Source organism: Globicephala melas, chromosome 19, assembly GCF_963455315.2.
Source record: "Globicephala melas chromosome 19, mGloMel1.2, whole genome shotgun sequence".
Taxonomy (NCBI): domain Eukaryota; kingdom Metazoa; phylum Chordata; class Mammalia; order Artiodactyla; family Delphinidae; genus Globicephala; species Globicephala melas.
The window spans coordinates 9,374,833-9,397,640 of NC_083332.1; the positions used below are offsets into that span (position 1 = coordinate 9,374,833).

The 22,808-nt window shown below is 52.6% G+C and overlaps 1 protein-coding gene across 1 annotated transcript; it reads right to left on the minus strand.

The window, feature by feature from the left end:
* Nucleotides 1–24: 24 nt before the first annotated feature.
* Nucleotides 25–20,241, minus strand: MEIOSIN (meiosis initiator). The gene is made up of 14 exons (XM_030873867.2): nt 20,171–20,241; nt 14,651–14,741; nt 9,005–9,116; nt 7,446–7,580; nt 6,318–6,563; nt 5,525–5,560; nt 5,233–5,341; nt 4,299–4,399; nt 3,659–3,814; nt 3,201–3,274; nt 2,059–2,223; nt 1,747–1,982; nt 843–932; nt 25–241 (listed from the first exon to the last, which is right to left on the minus strand). Exons 1-14 carry the CDS (start codon nt 20,239–20,241, stop codon nt 25–27), a joined length of 1,839 nt encoding a protein of 612 aa, XP_030729727.1.
* Nucleotides 20,242–22,808: the final 2,567 nt, after the last annotated feature.

Consider the following 22,808-nt stretch of genomic DNA (forward strand, 5'->3'; position numbering starts at 1 on the left):
GATGCCCAGGACGAGACAACCTCTTCACCACCGGCGCCTCGTTTCAGACCACGGCTGCAGGAGCTGCGAGGCAGTGGCGGAGGGAGTGAGGCTGCCCTCACGCGCGGTATAGCGGCGGCGGGCCTTCTCAGCCAGCAGCTGGTAGAAGGGCTTGGGGGTCTCCCAGTCCTCGTCCTCGCTGCTGGAGCTGACCTTCTTCACGATCCGGTTGTGCCGGCGACTGAACCTGCGCGCTTTGGTGCTGGGAGAGAGGTGGCAGGATGGGCAGGATTCCTCGGTCGCCTCCCGACCATCTCTGTCCCACCCTCAGTGCTCTGGCCCCAGCAGTGACCAGGGCCTGGGCTGAGGGGGCGTCCAGGGCTTTATTTGGCCCCAGCGGGGGAGCCACTGGCTCCCGTGAGGACCTGTCACCATCTGCACACGTGCACGTGTGTTTCTGGGGCCAGTTGCAAGCTGGGCAGGTGGAGAGGAGAGGGTTTCAGGGGGGACGGGGCATCAAGAGGGGAAGAGAAGAAGAAGACCAAGCGACAGGGAAGTTAAGACCCAGCTTTCTGCTCTGAGAAACTCCCTGTGGCAGAGAGGGCAAAGGAAATTTAGGGCAGTGGGGTCCAAATCCAGAATTAAGCTGTTTGCCCTTCGAAGTTACAGCCAGGGGTAGAGTGCCGCTCTGCTTCTGTCACCCCAACTCTTTCATAAGAGCTCGTGACACCCAAATCTCCTGCCCGAGGAAACTCCCAACCTGTTTCCAACATCACAGAGCTCAAGGCTCTGAAAATCAGAGCAGGATGAGAAGCAGGGGCCTCGCCTCTGCCACCCACACCTTCTGGGCAGGGGCTGCTCACCAATATGGTCTCCGCTCCTGCAGGGTCATCATCCGCCAGAGGTGGGCCAGCTCCTTGGTGGCAGTCGTGGATGCGGTCCCAGGGCAGGCTCTGGGGCAGGAGGGAGGAGGAGGTGAGGAGAGGCCTGTAGCCTCGCCTGGCTTGGGCGAAGGCCAACGGTGTGACCACACAAGGGTCCCTGGCCCTCTCAGAGCCACAGCTTTCCAAAGCTGAGAACTCGGATCTTTCCGTGTTGCCCTGAAAGATGCCTCCTTTCGCACCCCCTGAAGGGAGCTGGACTAAATGGTGGTTGGAAAGGGGCCACCCTGTGTCCTGGGACCTGTATCCGCCGCTCCAATACCAGCACCACCTCTTCTCCACGGAGGCTGCAGACTGGCAAGATCGGTTCAGGGCTAGGTGCCTGATAGATCATGTCAAGTCGGCCCCAAGAACTTTTGCTTAAAATCTTAGAAACGAGGAGCACTCCTCCCACAGGGTTGCTGGGGCGGGAGACAGGACACGAGCCTGGAGCTCCTGCGGGAGAGCCTGCCCCAGCCCAGCCCAGCGTGATGGAGCACAAAGCCAACCCAGAGCGCGGAGTGGAGGGGGACAGGAGCCCGGGCAGTGTCCCTTGAGCCCAAGGACCAACCACGTCTGAAGGTGGCTCCTCTTTTTTCAGGTTAATTTAATTATATTAATTAGTTCATTATATTAATTAATTCAAGCCAGTTAGTTTCCTATTTTTCCTAAGTCTGAGCTGAGTTTCACTGCTTGCAGTGCACGGGCCCTGACCAGTGCCACGGGGCCGGGGGAGGCCGGGAGAGCGTGGCTGAGGAATGTGTCGGCAGCAGTGGGTGGCCTGCTCTGCCGGTGGATGGACAGTGAGGTAGGGCCCCAATCAGGGCTGAAGAGGACGCCCTCCCACCTGATGTACTGCTTCCGGTTCATCCTGCAGAACATGATGAAGCCGTTGACACACTTCTTCTTCATCTGGGTGGGGCAGGGGGTTTGCTTGCTCTCATTGGGCTTCACAAGGCCCCTGCCCGCCCTGCCCTTCCTTCCGGCTGCGGGCAGGGCTGAGGCCCGCTGGGTGGGGGTCCACGTATAACTCTCATCCTCATCGCTGGAGGACTGCAGGCCCTCGAGGTCGGCCTGAACATCCTGGGTGGGAGACAGAGAGGTGACGGCAGGCAGGAGACGCGGACTGACCAGGCGGATGGCTTTCTGTCTCCCTCACCTCCTGCTGCCTCCACACCGAGTCTGTGTCCGTGTCCTCCGAGCTGGGGCTGCACAGCTCCTTGCTGTTCTCACACAGCGACAGGTAGCAGTGGTCCAGCGAGACCAAGGACTGGCACCGGCTGAGGGAGTCGGGAAGGTCTTCGGGGGCCTCAGGGGGTGTGTCCTGGGGGGTGAAGGAGAAAGTTGGGAGGAGACGGAGGGGGACAGTGCTGTCCCTTCATGGTCCCCACTCACTGCTTTCCTAGGAGGTCACACGAGCATCATCACAAACAGCTCAGGCTCAAAACAGCCTCCAGATGCCTCCTCAGAAATTCAAGCTAAGTTTCCCCAGTTCCCACAGGGGGTTGGAGAGGAGGTGGATGGGGGTCTTCTGCCTCCTATTCTGGGGCACTCTCTCTCAATCCCATCAGTTTACCACCTTGCAAAGTAGCTGTGATGCCCCGGGCAAGTCTTAGCTCCTCTGAGCTTCAGTTTCATGCACAGATGGTGTCACTACACATCCTCTGCAAGGCCGAGAGGCACTTGGTGCAGTGGCTGCACTTCCAAGAGCTCCGCTAAAGGTGTCTATTTTTGTTTCTACAGCAGATTCAGCTATTCATTGAGGCAGGGGGCCACCTTCCCACACACTGGAGGGGGCCACACACTGGGGACCGGAGCTGGGGCTGCCCCTCTGGCAGTCAGACGTTGAACTGCTGGAGCAGACGGTGCTACAGAAATCAGCCCGGGGGCCTGGGAAGGAGGCTCTTTCCAACTGAGGATCCTGGGGGTCACCGGCTGTTTTCAATTTCCTCATCTGTCAAATGGGTTCACAAGAGAGCCTGACTCATAGAGCAGTCATAAAATTATGTGGGGTCTTTTCTGGGCACCTGGCAGCTTTCAGCTTTTATCCTTTGTGTCTGGTTCATTCTAAGGGCCCAGCACAGAGCAGGGTGCCTGGTGGCCAGCAGGGAGTGTTCAAAGGATGGGCAGGCAGGTGAGGGCACAGATGGTGGGTGAGTCTCTGGAAGGATGAGGAGAAGCATGATGGATGGACAGGTGAGTGGGGGAGGAGCTGAAAGGTCGAGGGGACGGATGAGTGGATCAAGCAGGTGGAGAGAAGGATGGACGTGTGTGTGGACAGATGCATGGGCAGACACCTACCTTCTTCTGTAGTCCCTCAAGCGTGCAGGCGGAAGGCGAAGACGCAGGATCTAAGAATACTTCTTCAAAGAGAGCTGTCGGGGGCGGGGAGGGAGGCCAGAGGGGTGGCTGGGGCGGGAACGCCTCTCTCAGGGCACCGTGCCTGTCCCGCCGCCCCTGCTAGCCGGAGTGCCCTTCTCTGGCTTTGGCTTTGGGATCTTCTGCCCCAAGTCCAAATCCGGCTCACAGGCCAGCTCCCGTGGGGAACCACCAACCTGGGCAGAGTGAGTGGGTCCCTATTCCAGGCTCCTGGAGCCTTCCACGCGCCACGCTGGCCTGGGGCTGCTCCCCACCAGGCTGTGGGCTCCTTGAGGGCTGGGATGGGATTCATCCCTGGTTATCCAGCACTGCCAGCACAGGGCTGCACACTTGGTGGGTGTCACTGCAGGTGTTTTTTCTGAATGAACCAAGGTGCTCACCTTGGGTCAGGTGCTTGGCGCCATCCTCCAGGATCTGTTCTGGCTGCAGTTTCGCCGGGGAGCTGAAGAGGGAGGGGCTGAGCCCTAGGATCTCGCTCCGGTGGCCTGTCGCATTCCAGTTGTCAATCTGGGGAGTCCCCAAGGCGAGTGGGCTCCCTGAAAAGGAAATATCAGGCTCGAGGGTGTGTCAGAGGTTGCCCTCTTCCCCAGCACAGCAGCTGGCTTTGAGCAGATGGTGCCAGACACTGGGGAAAGGTGACTGTCAGTTCCTTGTGGTGAGTGCTTGGAAGAGGAAATTAAGAGGCACGGTGCCTGGCGTCTTGTTAGGAATGGCCAGGAAAAAAATCAATATCATGATGTGCCAGATCCAATAGACTGACTTTAGCTATCTGGAGCTCTGTGTTAAGAAAGATTCTGAGGCAGTGTCTGGGATCAACAGAAAGAGTAATGATTGATCAGCAACGTCTTCCATGGCAACTGATGGCTCAGGGACAGTGGGCAGGCTGTGTGTTGCCATCCCTGTGCTTAGCGGACATCCATCCCTTTCCCGCTCTCCCCCCTTCCACAGACATCCTCAGAAGGAAGGTACCAAGAAGACCCCACTCCAGGCTACAAGGAGGACAGACAGAGCTTCAGTCACCATGGGCGCTGCCCTTTGGGGTCCAGGCAGGAAGCCAAGGGTCAGCATCTGGGGACTCCTTGTCCACCTCCTCGCTGTAATTGCACAACACCAGCTTCTGCCTGCAAGAGAAGGAATTGAAGAGGCAGACCTGGAGTCCCGGGCTGGAGACACCGTGGGCCCTGGGGCGAGCCCTTTCCCCTTTGGGTGTCTCAGTGTCACCCACTGTGGACTAAGACAGGGATCTCTCCGTGCCGGCCGCTGGGGGGTGCCCGCCCTCAAGGAGCTTCAGGGCTTATAAGGAGAGGCCAGCTGTAATCAGAGCTGACTACACGGGGGCAGAGCTGTGATGGGGCTTTGAGGAGGACACAGAGGGTGGGCAGGGCAGGAGGGAGGACCGAGCTGAGCTAAGCTTAAAGGATGGGTAGTTTTCCAGGTGGACGAAGGGATCAAGCTTCCAGGAAGAGGGAACAAAGGGTGAGAAGCCCAGGGGGACACGGGCCTGGCTCCTGCAGGGAGTGGCAAATATTTGGTGGTGTTAAGGGTAAGGTTTGCAGTTGAGGAGCAGGAAAGGGGGCTGGCAAGGTGAGCTGGGACCAGAGAGTGTCTCAAATGCTAATTAAGATATCTGGGCTCTACCCAACAGGAGGGAATAGCTTAAAGCCAAAAACTGACATGATCAAGGTCTTGTGTGTTAGAAAAGCCATGCAGGTGACTACTGGGGACAGGGTAGAGGGCGGGACGGGAGGCAGGGAGAGGATGCGGCCCTGGTCAACACGTAGGAAGCAAGGCTTTCCCTCGAGCTCATGATGCCTGACGCAAAGCTAGGCCCTCAGAGGTGCTCACTCCACAGATACCAGTCGAGGGTGGTGATTGACCCCATTTCTCACCAAGCCTTAGCCAATCCCACCAAACGCCTCAGCTTCTTCCACTCACATCCCTGGGCTTCCCTTACCTGGGACGGGGCTGGGTCCTGTTGAGAAAATGGATCCTCTCAACCCGTTGCTGGGCCTCGAAGGCAGGGTAAGGCCCCGCATCCTGGGCACTGTTTTTGCAACAGCAGCCTACGGGGTGGGGGGGGGGGGCAAGTCAGGATGGTCACTCCTGTGTCTGGCCCAAATCCTGGGACTCACAGAGGCAGGGACGGAGAGGTGCTGGGGTATGCCACAGCCTATCCCTCCCCCCATCCCAGCCAAAACCTCAGGCTCTGGGGCCTCTGTGTGAGGTTTGGGGGCTCCCTGAATCACCTGCAGGTTTCTGGAATCCCACGGCCCTATCAAAAGCTGTAAGGAAGATAAAATCCTTAAGCAGAATGATGATGATGAAGATGATGAGAGCAAACAAGTATATAGTGCTCACCAAGGCAGCACGGTTTTAATCTTAAGTTTTACATACTACTCGGTAGCCCTTTACCAAAGGGTACGGTTTTTATAATAGCCATTTACAGTTAAATAAACTGAGGCATTGAGATATCAAGTAACTGGCCCAAGGTCACAAGATTAGCTCAAGATCTGGGACACCCTCCTTCCCCAGGTGGGTCAGGCGCCTCCTTGGGGCTCCCACAGCCTCCTGGGCGACCCCAGGAAGTGAGAGCGTGGGATTTCTTCACTGGACTGTCACCGGCACCGCTCACGTGGCCTGGCCCAGAGGAGATGCTCTGGGAGGAAAGGCTGAAGGAACAGACAGAGGAATAGGATGACCTGAGGCCTCGCCTTCCAGTCGCGCCCGTACCTCCTGGGGGTGTCACAACTTTGCAAGCTGGCAAAGGGATGGGGACTCACAAGAGCGTTTGGCTGCTTCAAGTGAAGGAAGGCTCACGAGGCGGCCCTGCTCTTGCCTCCAGTTCTGTGACCCTGACCCCTGCTTACACCCCCAACAGAGCCTGAAGGGAAAAGGAAACTTGGAAAGAGGCTGCGACACAGCGTCTCTCTTGTCCATTGTAGAATCCCTGGCGACTAGGACTGTGCCTGGGACATCGAGGGTGCCTGACAAGTGGTATATAAACGAGTGGTTAAGTTAGTGGAGAGGAAAGACACCAACTTGAGATGTCACAGTGGACACTGTTCTCAGCCATATGCAGCAGTGTCAGCCAGGATCTTCCTCCCTTTCTGTCACCTTGAGACGGGGATGACACAGCCTTGGGGTGACTGCAGGAGTCGAGGCATCTTGGAGGGGTGATGGTCGCCACCATGTTTCCTCCTCTCTGGTCTGGGGATGGGGTCACCTGCTTCTTAGGCTGGTCCAGGGCCAGACAGCGACGAGGGTTCTGGGCCCGGGTCTGGCGTTCTGGGAGAGCAGAGAGATGGCGTCAGACAGGGCTGGGGGCCTGACTGTCACCGGAGAGTGGCTGAGGTGGGGGTCTTTGCTCTGGGCCCAATAACCTGCTTCAAAGCTTTGTCTGGCCTGGTCACTCAGTCCTTCCCGGAGAGGCCCAGATCCTCAGTTAAAGACCACCTAGTCGGACACCCCCTTCCCCTGCCCACAAGTTAGAATCACCTTGCGAGCTCTGAAAATACTGATGCCCAGGTTCCACCCAGATCACTGAGGCCCGACTTTCTGGGTGTGAGGCACAGGTAATGGGCATTTTTAAAAGCACCCCAGTGATTCAGATGTGCAGCCAGAGCTGGAAATCATTGATTAGGTCCAACTCCCTTTTTAAGGACGTGGAAACGGAGGCTCGAAAAGGGGAAGGGACAGGTAGTGTTAGTAGCAAGGCTGAGGTGGGACCTGGGACACTTGCCTCCCTCACTGGGGTCCTTCTGTCACCCCACACTCCCTGCTGCCCTGGCCTGGGGATGGATGACTGGGCAGAGGGATGATAAATGCTGACAGCAGCTTCCATTCCTGGGCACTGGCCATGTGCCCCATCACTTAAGCACTGCTTGAGCGGCATGCGCCTGGCTCCTTATCTGAGGGCCACCCCGTGGCAGGCCCTCCAATTTCCAGACCAGGAAGCTGAGGCTCACAGGAGAAGAGTGACCCACCCCCAGGCCTCAGAGCTAGGAAGAGGAGGCACCACAGCTGAACCCAGGCACATCTGAATCCAGAGCCTTGTCAAGGGTTCAGGATTGCCGACTGGGCCTCCCGGGAGTGGGGACGGTCCTGGAGAAGGAGCCCCGCTCCCATCTAACCCCTGCACCCTCTTCTGTCCCCACTGACGGCTTGTACCTGATGCTTGGGCCGGCTTCTTCTTCCGAGGTTTCTGGCAGCCTCCCCAAAGATGGGACTCGTGAGAGTGTGGGGTGCTGGACGGGGTGGAGTGTCTCCACTTTGCTGGGCCTGCGGCCTGCTTCCAACCCAGCCCTGCGCAGGACGGAGAATGAGGCAGGTCAGATGCCCTCACCCTTATCCATCCTGAATGCTGCCTCTGGACAGCACTTCATGATGGACAGGGAGCAGGGAGGCTGCCACGGTCCCCAGACTGACTTTACAAATGGGGAAACTGAGGTCCCGGGAGGAGATGGGACCTGGCTGAGGTTGTGTAGCCAGGCGGCAGAAGTACAGGCGAGAACTCAGTTGTCCTCGGCTGAGAGGAAAGACAGACCCAGCACCTCCCAGATGCTTCCCCGTCTTCCGCCTCCCAAATCAGTTCTTCCTCCAGCCTCCTCAAGATGGTAGGGGCTCCAGCACCCACCCTGGGTGGCCTGGGGCCTCTCAACTCTTCCTCATTAACGTCTCCCAAGGACTTCCCTGGCGGTCCAGTGGTTAAGACTCTGCACTCCCAAGGCTGGAGGTATGGGTTCGACCCCTGGTCGGGGAACTAAGATCCCGCATGCTGTGCGGCATGGCCAAAAAAAAATACTCCCAAATTTACCTACTTCTGTCTACACCCTCAGCTACGGTGCTACATTGGCCTCATCATCTCCCATCCAGATCACCCCTAAAAGTATCTTCACTCATCTCCCCCACTCCAGCTTCTTACTTAATATCAAGTCCCCACGCTAGATGTCAGGCACCTCTTCCTCAAAGAAACTCTGATCATGGCTTTCCTCTGGTTTAAAGGCCTTCAGTCATTCTCATCTTCTTCATCTCCCTCCTCCGCCAGGCGCTTGAGGCCCTTCAGAATCTCGTCCCTGCCTCATCTCCTACCCCTCTTGCCCGTGTATTCCTCCCACCAGTAACCACAGCAGCCGGCACACACGGCATGGGATGACTGGCTTGTTCCAGGCGCCGTGTTACAGCACCCTTTACATGTATTAACTCATTAAATCCTCACAACAAACACAGAAAGGGGGTATGGGTCCATTTTGCAGGTGAGGAAACTGAGGCACAGAGCAGTGTAGGTCACCCGCAGGTTTCTGGAATCCCACGTCCCTATCAGAAGCTGATAGGACTGTGCCTGAGTTGGGACCTGGCTCAGGAGTCTGCGCACATCATCTGGGTGCTACACAACCCCTCCAGTCACACCCAACTGCTTGCCTGTCCCCGGACGTCCCACAGGTGTCTTCTCGTGCCTTCAGACTCTTGTTCACCTTGCTTCTTCTGCCTGGCATGGTTCCCCCTTCCCTGTCCTCGAAGGCCCAGCTCCGAGGCCCCTCCCACCACAGTCTTCCCAGACACCCTCCTCTGGGGTCACAGCACTTTGGACATCCCTCTGACTTGTCCCGTGAGACAGGCTGTGAGATCCAGGAAGGACTGGACCAGTCTAAGTCACTCAGCGTCCCTGACAGCCAGGACAATGCTTGGCACGTAGCAGGCGCTGGGAAACGTCGGCTGAACTTACTTACCCCCCAGTCCACCGTTCCCATCGGTGGTGTGGAATTCGAGCAAGGCCTTGGCCGCATCGATTTTTCTCTGGAGGTAGTGAATGTAGTACAGGACGTGCAGCAGAATCTCCTTCTGCCCCCAAAAGAAAGACAGGGTTGAGCAGGGGCCTGAGATGATGTGAGGCTGCTGGGGACCGGGGACCCTGCCCCAACAATCCCCCCATTGGCAGAGAGGTTCCTATTCTGCTCTTTAGTCCTCACTGTGGCCCAGTAAGCCGGCGGTTACAGCTAAGGAAACGGAGGCCCAGAGCGTTAAAGGGACTTGCTGGGTTACAGAGAGGAAGTGGCAGAGCTGGGATCTGAACCCAGGCCTGCTCACCTCCTGGTCCAGTTTTGGGGACACACACTGCTCAGCTTCCCACCCCTGGCCCTTGGCACACTCAAAGCCCTCCTCTTCTCCCCACAGACTCCCTCCCTGGCTTCTCCTCCTTTGAGCCTCAGCACAGTGTTCTCCCCTTCTGGAAGCTTTCCTGCCCTCCTGACCCCTCACCCAGGCTGGGTCAGATGTCCCTCCTCTGCATTCTTGTAAAACCCTGGGCCTGTTTCCACCAAGGCACTTGCCACAGTGTTTTATAATTATCTGTTTAGGTATCATTCTCTCCCATTGACCTTGAACTGGCTGAGGGTAGAGACTGTAGCTAATTGATTTCTGGATCCCAAGCACACAGAATCGAGAGGTGACTTAGTCAGTTATCACTGAAGGAACGCCTCTTCCCCACAGCATCAGCGGGCATCCCCCAACCGGCCACCAGATACCGGCTGGGCCGGTATTGGAGACACTAAGCTAAAAAAGATACTACCCACTAAGAGCCATGTGGAGGGGTGAACTAGACATACTTTTGTTTGCCTTCATGGAACTTACAATCCAGGGAGGGCAGCGGACCTTAATAAACTCATAATTCATAAAAAATGATCAAGTGTGTGATAAGCATTATGAATAAAAGAGCATAACAGGTGACTCTGAAATTAGACTTGGGTGTCCAGAAAGGCCTCTCTGAAGTGGCAGCATTTAAACTGAAGACTGAAAGGAGTTAGCCTGGTGAAGGAAGAACACCCATAAATATTTTTTGGATTGAACTGGATCCCCAGAATAACAACAAAACCGTTAGCAGGAATCTTCCAACCCCAAATCAGGAAACATGGTCTGGGGGGGTGGGGGATACATTGGGAGACTGGGACTGACATATACACACTACTATATATAAAGTAGATAACTAATAAGGACCAACTGTATAGCACAGGGGACTCTACTCAATGCTCTGTAATGGCCTTTATGGGAAAAGAATCTAAAAGAATGGATATATGTATATGTATAACTGATTCACTGTGCTGTACAGCAGAAACTAACGCAACATTGTAAATCAACTATACTCCAATAAAAATTAATTTTAAAAAAGGATGGTCTCATGAGGTGACTTATGTGAAATCGTTCCATAAAATATAATACAGTCACTGAACTTATTTAACCTGATCCAGGGAAGGAAGCTATAATCTAACTAAGGAATAACGTGACACAGCCAAGAGATTATTGGTTTGGGGCCTGGCTCCAACCTGCCACTTACTGGCTGTGCACTGGGAGCGGGTCATTTTACTTCTCTGGGCCTCGGTTTTCTCATCTGTGCAATGGTAACGAGGATATTCATTCAGCCTCAGAGGATTATCATTAGGACGAAATAAATTAGTGTGTGTGAAATCGCCCAGCACAGAGCCTGATAGATCAGTTGTCCAATAAATGCTTAGTTGATATCTGGATGAGAAAGAACACCTTCATCGGCTTCTCAAGGGATTAAATAGAAACCTTTGGGGGCTTCCCTGGTGGCACAGTGGTTGAGAATCCGCCTGCCAATGCAGGGGACACGGGTTCGAGCCCTGGTCCGGGAAGATCCCAAGTGCCACGGAGCAGCTAAGCCCGTGTGTCACAACTACTGAGCCTGTGCTCTAGCGCCCGCGACCCACAACTACAGAGCCTGTGACCCACAACTCCTGAGCCCGCGACCCACACTACTGAGCCCGCGTGCTGCAACTACTGAAGCCCACGTGCCTAGAGCCCGTGCTCCACAATGAGAGAAGCCACCACAATGAGAAGCCCGCTCACCGCAACGAAGAGTAGCCCTGCTCTCCCCAAGTAGAGAAAGCCTGTGCACAGCAACGAAGACCCAATGCAGCCAAGAATAAATAAATAAAATAAATTTACTAAAAAAAAAAAAAAGACCTTTTCTATCTTTGTATAAATAGACCATGAGTTTTTCAAAAGCAAATCCTGTCTTTTTAGCTTAGTATCTCCAACACCAGGCTTGGCACATGGTGGGCATTCACTAAGCTAATTCTCTGTAAACTGTAAAGCAATATAAAGTGTCACTTATTATTACTAGCACAAAGATTTTATGCAGAAGGCAACTGGGCATCAACTCAGATTTCAGGACAGAAAGAAAGCTTGGTAATTGAAACTTTGGGAAGGTTAGCTCAGGGGCTACACCAGAGGTTCAAATCCCAGAGACTTCCTGAAGGTAAGATCGATGCAAACTATAACTGTCTCAACAGAGGGAAATTCATTCATTCATTCATTCAGCAAACATCTATCGAGCATTGAGTGACAGAGTGGTGGAGGGTGTGGGCCTTTGGAATGAGACACATCTGACTCACTCTTCCATTAGCCAGCTGTGCCTCTCTGGACAATATGACCCCTCTGTGCTCCTGTTTCCTCGAACCAAAAAATGAGCATACTCATACTCATCTCACAAGCCTTGCGGGGAGGATTAAATGAGAAAATGTAGGGATTTCCCTGGCAGTCCGGGGGTTAAGACTCCAGCGCTTCCACTGCAGGGGGCGCGGGTTCCATCTCTGGTTGGGGAACTGAGATCCTGCATGCCTCATGCCATGTCCAATAAATAAATAAAGTAGCCATCTCAAAAAAAAAAAAGAGAGAGAGAGAAAATGTATCTAAGAAGCTTGGCACCCACTGTCTGACACATAGAACTCTCAGTCAATGGGGAGCAACTGTTATTGTTATCTGCCCTGGGGCGCTGGGGACAGAGATTCATCTATTATGGTTTTTACCTTTGCAGAACCCTTCATCTAAAGGGAGTCAGAGAGGGACTTCCCTGGTGGCGCAGTGGTTAAGAATCCACCTGTCAATGGAAGGGACACGGGTTCGAGCCCTGGCCCAGGAAGACCCCACATGCCGCGGAGCAACTAAGCCCGCAAGCCACAACTACTAAGCCCGCACGCCACAACTACTGAAGCTCACGTGCCTAAAGCCCATGCTCCGCAACAAGAGAAGCCACTGCAATGAGAAGCCCGCGCACTGCAACGAAGAGTAGCCCCCGTTCGCTGCAACTAGAGAAAGCCCACGCGCAGCAACAAAGACCCAATGCAGCCAAAAATAAAATAAGATAAAGGGAATCAGAGAAATGGAAACAATCACAGTAATGTGCAGAGGGCTGTGATGGTCAGAGGGATGGGAAGCCACGGACCACATGGGGCAGGGGCACTTAATCAGCCAGGATGGTGAGGAAGGATACCACGGACCTAAGCTGAGGCCTAAATCTCAAACACGGGCAAAACAACGCATAATAGCTCCCACGGTTTATTCAGCAGTGGACTGAGCACGTCACACAGCCCTTGGACGAGCTGTGATGATGCATGTCAGGCAGGCTGGGGACTGAGTGGGACACTGGTTGTACATGGAGCCGGGGGCCCAGGAATGAATTTAAGGGAGGATGAAGACGGGGAAGAAGTGGGATTATTAAGACAGCAGAGAATCAATGGTAAAGAAAGTGGGCTGAGGCCTGGGGAGGATTCCACGAAGAGATGTGGTCATCTAGTCAGTGATGAAATGCTGCCTGTGCCCTGACTCAACTGTCATTCCTCCAGGGCAGAGGCTGTGTCCCAATCATCTCTGCCTTGCCCGACAAGAACTCATAGTGCCTACGCACACCAGATACTCAAATGTTGGAGGACAGAGGGCAAAATCCCCCAGATATTTTTTGAGCACTGTGGTGCTCTGCATAATGCCTCCCCCAAAGGCATCCACGTCCTAGTCCCCGGGACCTGTGAATATGTTGCCATGTGTGACAAAGGGGACTTTGCAGATGTGATGAAGTTAAGGATCTTGAGATGGGGAGGTTATTCTGGATTGTCTGAGTGGGCCCAGTGTAATCACAAGCGTCCTTATGAGCAGGAGGTTGGAGGGTCAAAGGCAGAGAAGGCGAATGACGACAAAAGCAGAGGTAGAGGAGAGACTAGAAGATGCTACGCTGCTGGCTTGGAAGGGGCTGTGAGCCAAGGACCATAGGCGGCCTCTAGAAGTTGGCAGAGGGAGAGGAAATGGATGCTCCCCTGGACCCTCCTGCTGACACCGTGACTTTAGTCCAGTGGGACTGATTTAGGATTTCTGACCTCAGCACTCTGAGAGAACAAAGTTGTGTTGTTTTAAGCCACTAAGTTTGTGGTAATCTATTAGAGCAGCCACAGGAAACTGATACAAGCACCTACAATTGAGAGGGATTTAGGAGAGACAAGCAGCGTGATCTGGTGATGGATGGGCTGTGGCTGGCAGGGAGAAGGATAGGGTTAGGGTCGGGCAAATCTCTCCCAAACACCCGCTGCCCTGAACCTCTCTGAAGGCAAGTATAATATTCTAGGTTGGATCAGTTATTGTGCGTTCAAATCTTCCTCTTTTTTTTCTTTCTGGCCGTGCCACACAGCTTGCAGGGTCCCAGTTCCCTGAACCAGGGATCGAACCCGGGCCCCAGCAGTGGAAGCACCAAGTCCTAACCACTGGACCACCTGGGAAGTCCCTAAATCTTTATCTTCTTGACCAGATTCTAAGTTCTCAGAGGAGGAGGGCTGGGTTTCAAATTTCTTTGCTTCCCCTTGTTGCCGGCAGAACAGCTTCTGACATCTGACAATCTTTCCATAAATGGCTGATGAATGAATGAATGAGGGACTGAATGAGAGAAACTATAGCAAGAAAACATCACACCAAACCTTCCAGATCTCTGAGTCTCATATTAAGTTGTTCGTCCTGGGAGCAAGTGTTAGCTCAGCACTATAGACATTTATTGAGTGGCCACTGGGGAGGCACCGAGAAGCTTTATCCCTACCTCATGGAGACGATCCCCACAAAGTCACAAAAGAAGGCACCCGGAAAGGGAACCGACATTTATTCAGGCCCTGTCATGGCTATCATGTCACTTTGGTCTCACAATATCGCTGAGTAGGAGGAGTTATTTTTTTCTTGTTTTATAGCTGGGAAACCTGAGGCTTGAGAGGCTGATAACCTGAGCGAGCTGCCCAGAGTTCTGCAGGTGTGGGGCTGGAGGGCTCAAATGCAGGCTGCGTGACCCCCAGAGGGATGACCTTGACCCGGCACCTTGCCTATTTTTCCCCTCCCAATTCCCCCTGCCTCCTTTGCAGGAAAGAATCCCCCAGGCTTCTAGTCATGGGATCACAGACTCCCAGAAATTCCCAGTCAGGACCATTGCCATGTCAGTGCTGTCACTGGGTGGGTCTGTCTAGGTTTCCTAGGACAAGGGAGGTCAACCCGATCACTGATATGTTCAGATGTGCCTCCCAAATCCACCTCATCTCCTTCAGCCCCCTTACCTTGGTGAACTTCTTGGTACTGGTCCTCAGGGCCACAGGCAGCAGCAATGCCAGCTCTTGCAGTTTGTTGGTGTGGTTTTTACTCGCCCTCCTGTTTTGGGGCAAGAGCTGGTGTGGGTTAGGACATCCGAAATGGAATTTGGCATCTGACCCCCCAGACCGCTTGTCTCAGTGTTCCCCAGCTCAGAGAAGCTCCCTGCCCCAGGCACCCAAGACAGAAGCCTGGGCATTGTCTGCACTGCTCGCTCTCCCCCATCCCCTGGTCCAATCCGTCACCAAATCTTGCCCATTCCTCCTCCAATCCCTTCTCTCCATCCCCTCGCTCCTGCCCTAGTCCATGTGCTGACATAGTTCTCCCAGCCTTCCATCTGGCTTCCTCCAAGCCACACTCTCTACAAGAGTCACGGTGATCTTTCTGAAACACAAACCTGCCTATGGTTTTCTCATCTGTGCAAAAGGAATGAGGATATTCTTTCAGAGGCAGAGGGCTACCAATAGGACTGAATACATCAGTTACTTAATAAGCACTTCAAACCTCTCAATGCCATCCCATTATGAAGGATCAAGTTTAAACCCTTACTTAACATGGCTTATAATGCCCCCCATGGCCTGGCCCGCCTGACCCTTCTGGTCTCATCTCTTACTTCCTTTCGTTCTCTCCCGTCAATGGACCCCAACTCCACAGGCCAGGTGAGGTATCTCTGCTCAGGTCCCCCTGCCCCTGTGCTCATGCATTTCTCTGGTCCCTGCAGTTGGGGGAGAGCTGAGTAGGGGGCACCGCTGTATCTCCAGCACCTAGAACAGGGTCTGGCACACTGCGGGAAGTCATCGCCTATTTGCTGAATGACTAAATAAATAAGGGCATGAAAGAAGTTGACTCCTGAGCAGATGCAGAACTTCCAGGATCTAATCCCTGAATCCATAATTCATAATATATCCATGTACGCACACCTGTACCCCTCTCTCCTGACGGATGGAGACACAAAGACGTTGGAGTCTCTCTCCCAAATTACACACCGCTGCCACTACTCCTGCTACTTCTTTGGGAAGGCCCAAACACCTCGTCTCCACCAAACCTTATCTCACCTTCCTTCAGGGCCTGATTCAACTGCCACCGGAGGAAGCCTCCCCCAACCTCCCTTGTTTTTCTCCCCGACTCTGAATGTCCACAACACTTTGTGTCACCTGCAGCACTGCCCAGCCCAAAACACTTCCTTGATTACAGATGTATCTTTGGTTCCTACTCAGACCCACGAACTGGCACCCCCTCTTTGCCAGGCCCTGTGCTGGACACTGTGGAAAGGGAGAGGAATCACTGTCCTGCCCTCGAGGACATGGGGGAGCAGTGTGGGAGACACTTATCTCCCTAACCCAACTCTGAAGTCCTGAAAGAATCGTTCTCGCTCATTCATTCAGCAATTACTTATTAAGCCCCTACTATGTGCCAGGAAGTGTGATCGGTGACAGGGACAGAAGACTATAAAACAACTACAGCCCCTTCTAGAGCCTACAATGCAGTCGGGGATAAAGTCATTCATCAAATTGTCACACAAATAAACATAAAATGGCAACTAGGACCAGAACCAGCTGTATAATTTGCTGGGGGTGGGGGCATTGCAAATGAAACTGTGGGTCCCCTTGTTCAGAAATTAAGAATTCTGGGAATTCCCTGGTGGTCCAGTGGTTAGGACGCCGCACTTTCACTGCTGAGGACCCGGCTTCAGTCCCTGGTCCGGGAACTAAAATCCCGCAAGCCGCACGGCCTGGCCAAAAAAAAAAGTGACGAATTTCAAGATGGTGAGAGCAGAGCATTAAACCAAGCATTGGGCTCTTCTAAGCTCAGGGCTCTGTGACTGCATGAATCACATGTCCCTCCTGGGGACAAAGGAGAGGTGCTGCTCGGTGTTATGGAAACTTGTGATAGGTGGTTTTGATCTAACCTATGAGGTTTTTCCAGAGGAAGGAAACCTGGCCAGAAGCTGCTCTGAAGGATGAGTGGAGCTGCAGCAGTGGAGGGGGAGAGGGAATGTTTCAGACAGAGGGAGCATGGAGCAGTCAGAGGAAATAAAGCTGAAGTGTCTGGAGCACAGAAAGCAAGGAGTCCTGTGGGGTGAGATGAGGCTGGAGGACGAGGTAGGGGCCAGATGACGCAGGGTCTTATGGGTCTTACAGGCTCACAGTATGAAGTTTTGCCTTTATCTGAAGCCCAACGAGAAGCATTAACGTGTTTTCTGCAGGGGATGGCATTTCTAGTGCACCCTCCCAGAACCACCACGAGTACAGGAGACTATACGTATTAGTCAGCTGAATGAAGGAATGAAAGAAAAGCGAAACCACCAATTGGTCTCTAGTTCTTTCCTGATGGAAACCATAATTTCGAGGGGCAAGGGTGGGTGCTGTGTTTCTGTCCGTGGAGAAACACTGCGTAGGCTAACCTCTAACGTCTTGCCTGGCCCTGATATTTATTTTCTGCATTGAACTTTCCTGCTGTTCTAGAGGACTCCCTAGAAACTCCAAAGAGAAACAGCACAGAAAGCCAGGAAGAAAAAGTACCCAGGTCTATTTAAGTTCAAGGTGCTATTTGACCATGTTTGAGAAAAAGGGTTTCATATCAACTAGTCCCTGGGTGTTTCCTCTGGGTTTTGCAAAGCACTGAGCGAGCCTTCTGCACAAACACAGGAGTTCCAGGGGAAAGAAAAAAAAAATTGGAGGGAGAAAAAGGGTGACTAGGAAATGCAAAATCTTGGCCGCTCTTGGGCAGCGGTCCTGAAGAGGTGTGACCTGGGGCTCTGCTCACAGGGGCCTCAGGGAACTGGGCACTCGCTCTCAAGGCTGCTCCTTTCCTGGCTGGATGGTTTTGGTTTCAGCCAAGTTCTTTCCTCAGAGTCTGTTTAATTTTCACCCACTAATCCCAGCTCTGCCCTCTGATTCTGTGGGGAACAGGCCAGCTCCGGCCACATGGGTCTTTTTCTGCTTCTTTCAACTGCCAAGTTTATTTCTGCCTTAGGGCCTTTACCATTGCCTCCACCTGGAATGTTCTTTTGCCCCGATTTTTACACGGCTGATTTCTTGCCATTCCGCGCTTAGCTTAAATGTAATCTCCCTAGAGGCCTTTCCTGACTACCTGATCTAAATAAGCACATTCTTGGTCACATCCCCATATCCTTTATCAGCATCTGAAATCTTTCTTGCTTTCTTCCTTCCCTTCCTTCTTTCCTTCCTTCCTCCCTCCCTCCCTTCCTTCCTTCCTCTCCTTCTCTCTCTCTCTCTTTCTTTCTTATAAATATAAACATAAGGAGAGGGATTTTTGTCTCTTTTTTTTTTTTGCAGTACGCAGGCCTCCCACCGCCGTGGCCTCTCCCGCCGCGGAGCACAGGCTCCGGATGCTCAGGCCCAGCGGCCATGGCTCACGGGCCCAGCCGCTCCACGGCACAAACCCGCGTCCCCCGCATCGGCAGATGGACTCCCAACCACTGAGCCACCAGGGAAGCCCTGTCTCTTTTATTTATTGTTATATCCCGGACTGACTTATCCATCAGGTAGCGTAAGCACAGTGCCTAGGGCTGGTGCTACTTTTAGGGGCTTTGCGAATGTTTTAATTTCTTTTAAAACCAGAAGAGAAATAAATGAATATAATTCAACTTGGATTATATTCATATTTATACCAGTGCTGTCATAAACTATAATTTTTAATGTGTTTTTTAAAATATTTTATTTATTTATTTGGTTGCTCTGGGTCTTTTGTGGCACGTGGTCTCCTTAGTTGCAGCTTGCCAGCTCCTTAGTTGTGGCATGCAAACTCTTAGTTGCGGCCTGTGGGATCTAGTTCCCTGACCAGCGATTGAACCCAGGTCCACTGCATTGGGAGCACAGAGCCTTAACCACTGCACCACCAGGGAAGTCCCTTAATGTGTTTTTAATGCAGGAGCTGGAAGAAGCCTTAATCAAGAGCCAGTCCAAATTTCTCACATTAGCTATGGGAAAACCAAGGCCCAGACCCTAATTTGCTTTAACATGTGCAGGAACTTAAGAGTAGGAGCTGTCCCGAAGTGGGACAAAGCAGGGGGCAGTCCCAAGAAGCAGCATAATAGTTGGTTACAAGGTTCAGCTTTTGAAGCAAACAGATCTGGTTGAAATCCCAGCTCTGCCATTTGCTGTGTGACTTTGGGCAAGTGCTTTCATCTCTCTGAGCCTGTTTATAATTCATTTACAAAATGGAGGTGGCTGGAAAGTGTGATCTTGTCCAGAAGGTGTTTAGCACATAGGGAGCGCTCACGAAATGTTAGTTCAAGACAGAAGGTAGACAGTCATTTGTTGGAACGATTTAGGGATAAGGGATGTTGGAGAATGGGGTGAGGGTATTGTACTGGATGACTACTGTTGATAAAACTGTTGTTTTTGGTTGACCGACATCCAATTCCTCCCTTTTCTGGTAATAGTTTCCTTTGGGGAATGATCCCTCCCCACTCTCAGTCCATATGGTTCAGAGAAGCTGACCCCAACCTCCCCTTCCACTAGGGAGCACTGAAGCAAGGTCTAGCCAAGAAGTCAAGTGATTGATTCAGGACTGCGGTTGTAACCTAGGCTTGACCAATCAGAGTCAACGGATCTTGGAAAGAGACTCTCTGCTAGGCTTGTCAAGTTGGCAGGATATGGACCTGGAGTGGCTGGGAGCCATCTTGCCCTCACCAATGGAGAGCCAACACAGACAAGAGCAGAGCAAAGAGAGGCAGATCCCTGGCCACATCATTTAACTCCTCAACTAGAACCAGCCAAGCCTGATGCCCCGGAATTTTTTGTTTAAAGGATCCAATAAATCCCCTTTTACGCGTAAGCCAGTTTTAGCTAGGTTTCTGTTAATTGCAACTAAGAGAGACCCCACATCTAGAAAGGGGGGAAAGAGAATGCATTGTTGGTGACCTCTGGAATTCCAGGAGGAAAAGGCAAGCGAGAGAGGCATTCTTCATTTTCTTCATTTGCCCCTTCTGAGCACAGTACCTAAGTAGAGAACCTGAACAAAGCAGACACTTATTTTTGGAGTTAATAAATGAAGACATAGGTGGGCGGGAAGTCACTGGGGAAGACAGTGGGGAATAAGATGAACTCTGGCTCTCTTCTTTATCCAGACTTTGGAGGAAGGGAGAAATCTGATCCAACCCTCAATCTGCTAGGAAAATCCCCTCTGTACGATTCCTGACACTTGGTAGGTGCTTGATGGCAAAATGAATATGTGAATTAAAGAAAGGAAGGAAGGGCATTTAAGAAAATCAGGATGTCAAAACCTGCAAGGGCTTAGAGATGATCTTTGCCAACTACCTCAGAGTTCTCTCATCTTGAAATGGCGGTAATATTCGCACCTACTTCCTCGTGGAGTTGTTGTAAGGATTAAAGGATTTTATACAAACAAAAGCCTTAGCAAAAAGTCTGGCAAACTAGTAAATGCTCAGTAAACACTACTGTTACTATTATTCAACCAGAGTGGCTGGAGCTGTGAGGGAGGTGGGCCGGGGAAACACTTACCTGTTCCTGGGACCCAGGAAGTTGGTCCTGGGCTGTTCAGGGAAACACAAGTGCTTGCTGGAATTCCACATCTGCAAAGAGGGGAAAAGAAAGAATTATTAGTGACCTCTGGGATTCCAGGAGGAATGCACAGCTTGATGGGCAGCCTCATTTCCCCCATCATACTCCTTTGAGCACTCAGAGATCCCAAAATAAGTCCCCAGTCCCCATAAACACAGGTCAAGAGACCAAATTAAAATGACCAAACTCTGAACTGAAGTCCATGAATCTCAAATTGCAAATTGGGGCCCGTAAATCACGATCCAGACCTAAAACTAAAAGGAGCAGATTCCCAAACTTTGACTTCAGAACTTCAGTCTTAACAGTGAAATGTCAGATCCTGCAATGGGAACCACATCTGAAAACTGTGGCTTGAGATCTCTAAACTGTGATATTAAGGTACTAAAACTATGTCTTTAAACTCCTAAAGTGAGGACCTAGAACATAAAAAGGAGCCCTTCCCAAACCTAAACGCCCTAAATTCTAATACTGAGATGCTCTAGACCCCCAAACTGTTAATTTCTGATCTCCAAATATGAACCCAATCCTAGTATTAAGAACACAGACCAGGGCTTCCCTGGTGGCTCAGTGGTTAAGAATCCGCCTGCCAGTGCAGGGGACACGGGTTCAAGCCCTGGTCTGGGAAGATCCCACATGCCCTGGAGCAACTAAGCCCGTGAGCCACAACTACTGCAGCCCGCACGCCTAGAGCCCGTGCTCCGCAACAAGAGAGGCCACTACAATGAGAAGCCCACGCACCGCAACGGAGAGTAGCCCCCGCTCCCCGCAACTAGAGAAAGCCCACGTGCAGCAACGAAGACCCAACGCAGCCAAAAATAAAAATAAATTAATTAAAAAAAGAAAAAAACACAGACCACAAACTTTAATATTGAGAACCCAAACCCTAAAGTAAGAAATCCAATCTCCCCAAAGCAAACCTCAGTCCCCCAAATTGACCTCAGATCCTAAAACAAAGACCTCTAGATCCTCAAACTGTCACTTCAGACCCTCAAATTGTGACCCCCAACCCTAAACTGAGATCTCACCCGTGAGTTCCACTCTGAAACCCAAACTCTAAAACTGAAGCCTCATACTCCATGTGGGGGACTGCAGGCCCTAACAATTCTCAAAGCTCCAAACTGTGACCCCAGACCCTAAATCTCATACCTCATACTCTACACTGAGATTCTAGACCCTAAATCTACACTGAAGCTTCAATCCTCCCAAATTAGACCCCGCACCCCCAAAATGCTATTCTAGACTTCCAGATCCCCAGACTAGGATCTCTGATTCCAACAGGAAAGCTTCCAGCCACAAAACCCAAGACCTTCAGATTTCCAAAACGAGTTCTCTCCAGACACAAATCCCGAGACCCCAGATCCTAACTTGTGACCCCCAAATCCCCAACACTATTCAGAGACTTCGTATCTCAAACCTGAGCGTGGATCCCCAAACCCAGGCCCAGCCTCAAACCCAAACTCCGGCTCTGCTGCTCGGGTCCTGCCTCCCCCAAGGCCCGGGCACCCAAGGCACAACCGCCCTCCCGTCTGCCTGAAACTCCCAGAGGGAGGCCACGACCACGAAGTGGACCCCAGGCTCCCCTCTGGCCGGCTAGTCACCCGACCCGTTCCCCTTGGCCTCCAGCACCCGCCTCAGGACGTGCACAATGGCGCCCTTCTGGTTTTGCGCCAGCCCCACACTTGGGAGCCTGATCAGACAGCGTCTCGTGCTGGTCCCGATAGGCTGGTTGCGTGCGCGAACCTCAGGCCGGCCTCAGCCACCACGTTCCAAGCGTGAGGCGGACGCGAATCCCCTTTGGCGCGAGGCTCCTGCGCCAGGCCTGAGGAGGAGAGCAGAGCGAACTCCTGAGGCGAGGCCACGCCCTCAGCAGTTCCTGCCAAGATGTGCTGGTTGCGAGACTGGCAGGCTTCAGGTGGCCGTGCGCACGCGCGCCTGGGGAAGGCCCTGTCTTCCACCACAGAGCTAGCCTGGCCTCGCGCCTCCTGACACAGTCTTTTCCGGTGCGCGCCAAAGTGCAAACCAATCAGCGCTCGCTCAGCTGCCCGCCTTTTCGGCAGGTGCCGCCCCCTCAGGCCACGCCCCCAGACCTCTTCTGAGGTCCTGAGCCAGTGGAGCCTAATGAGGAGGCGGGGTCTCCCTAAGTGCCAATTCTCCGGAAGCAAAGGAGATGTGACCAGTCTCCCTTCCCAACCTCTGGTGTCCCATTGCCAACTTTTCTCTTTAGCGCATGTCTAATGAGGACCTATGCCAAGCGCTATGCTACAAGTTGGGAATTTAGCCAAAGTCTTCCCAGTGCAGTTGGGAAGGCTCACAGACCGTGAGAATCTAGTGAGGCACAGTCGCATTAAAGAGAGATAAATTGAGAAAAGATTCAGAGGAGGGCCATTGGAATCGAGCCTTAATAGCAGTTCCCCTCATGAAGTTATGTTCCTTAATATAGCAAACTTTCCATTTTAGAAAGTTCACTCTCATGGCCCGTGAGGAGGATGGACAGGAAAATATAGCTTAAGGGGAGACGATCTAGCAACCTAGTGGAGAGCAGAGGCCCTGGAGTCCAACACATTTCAGTTCATATCAC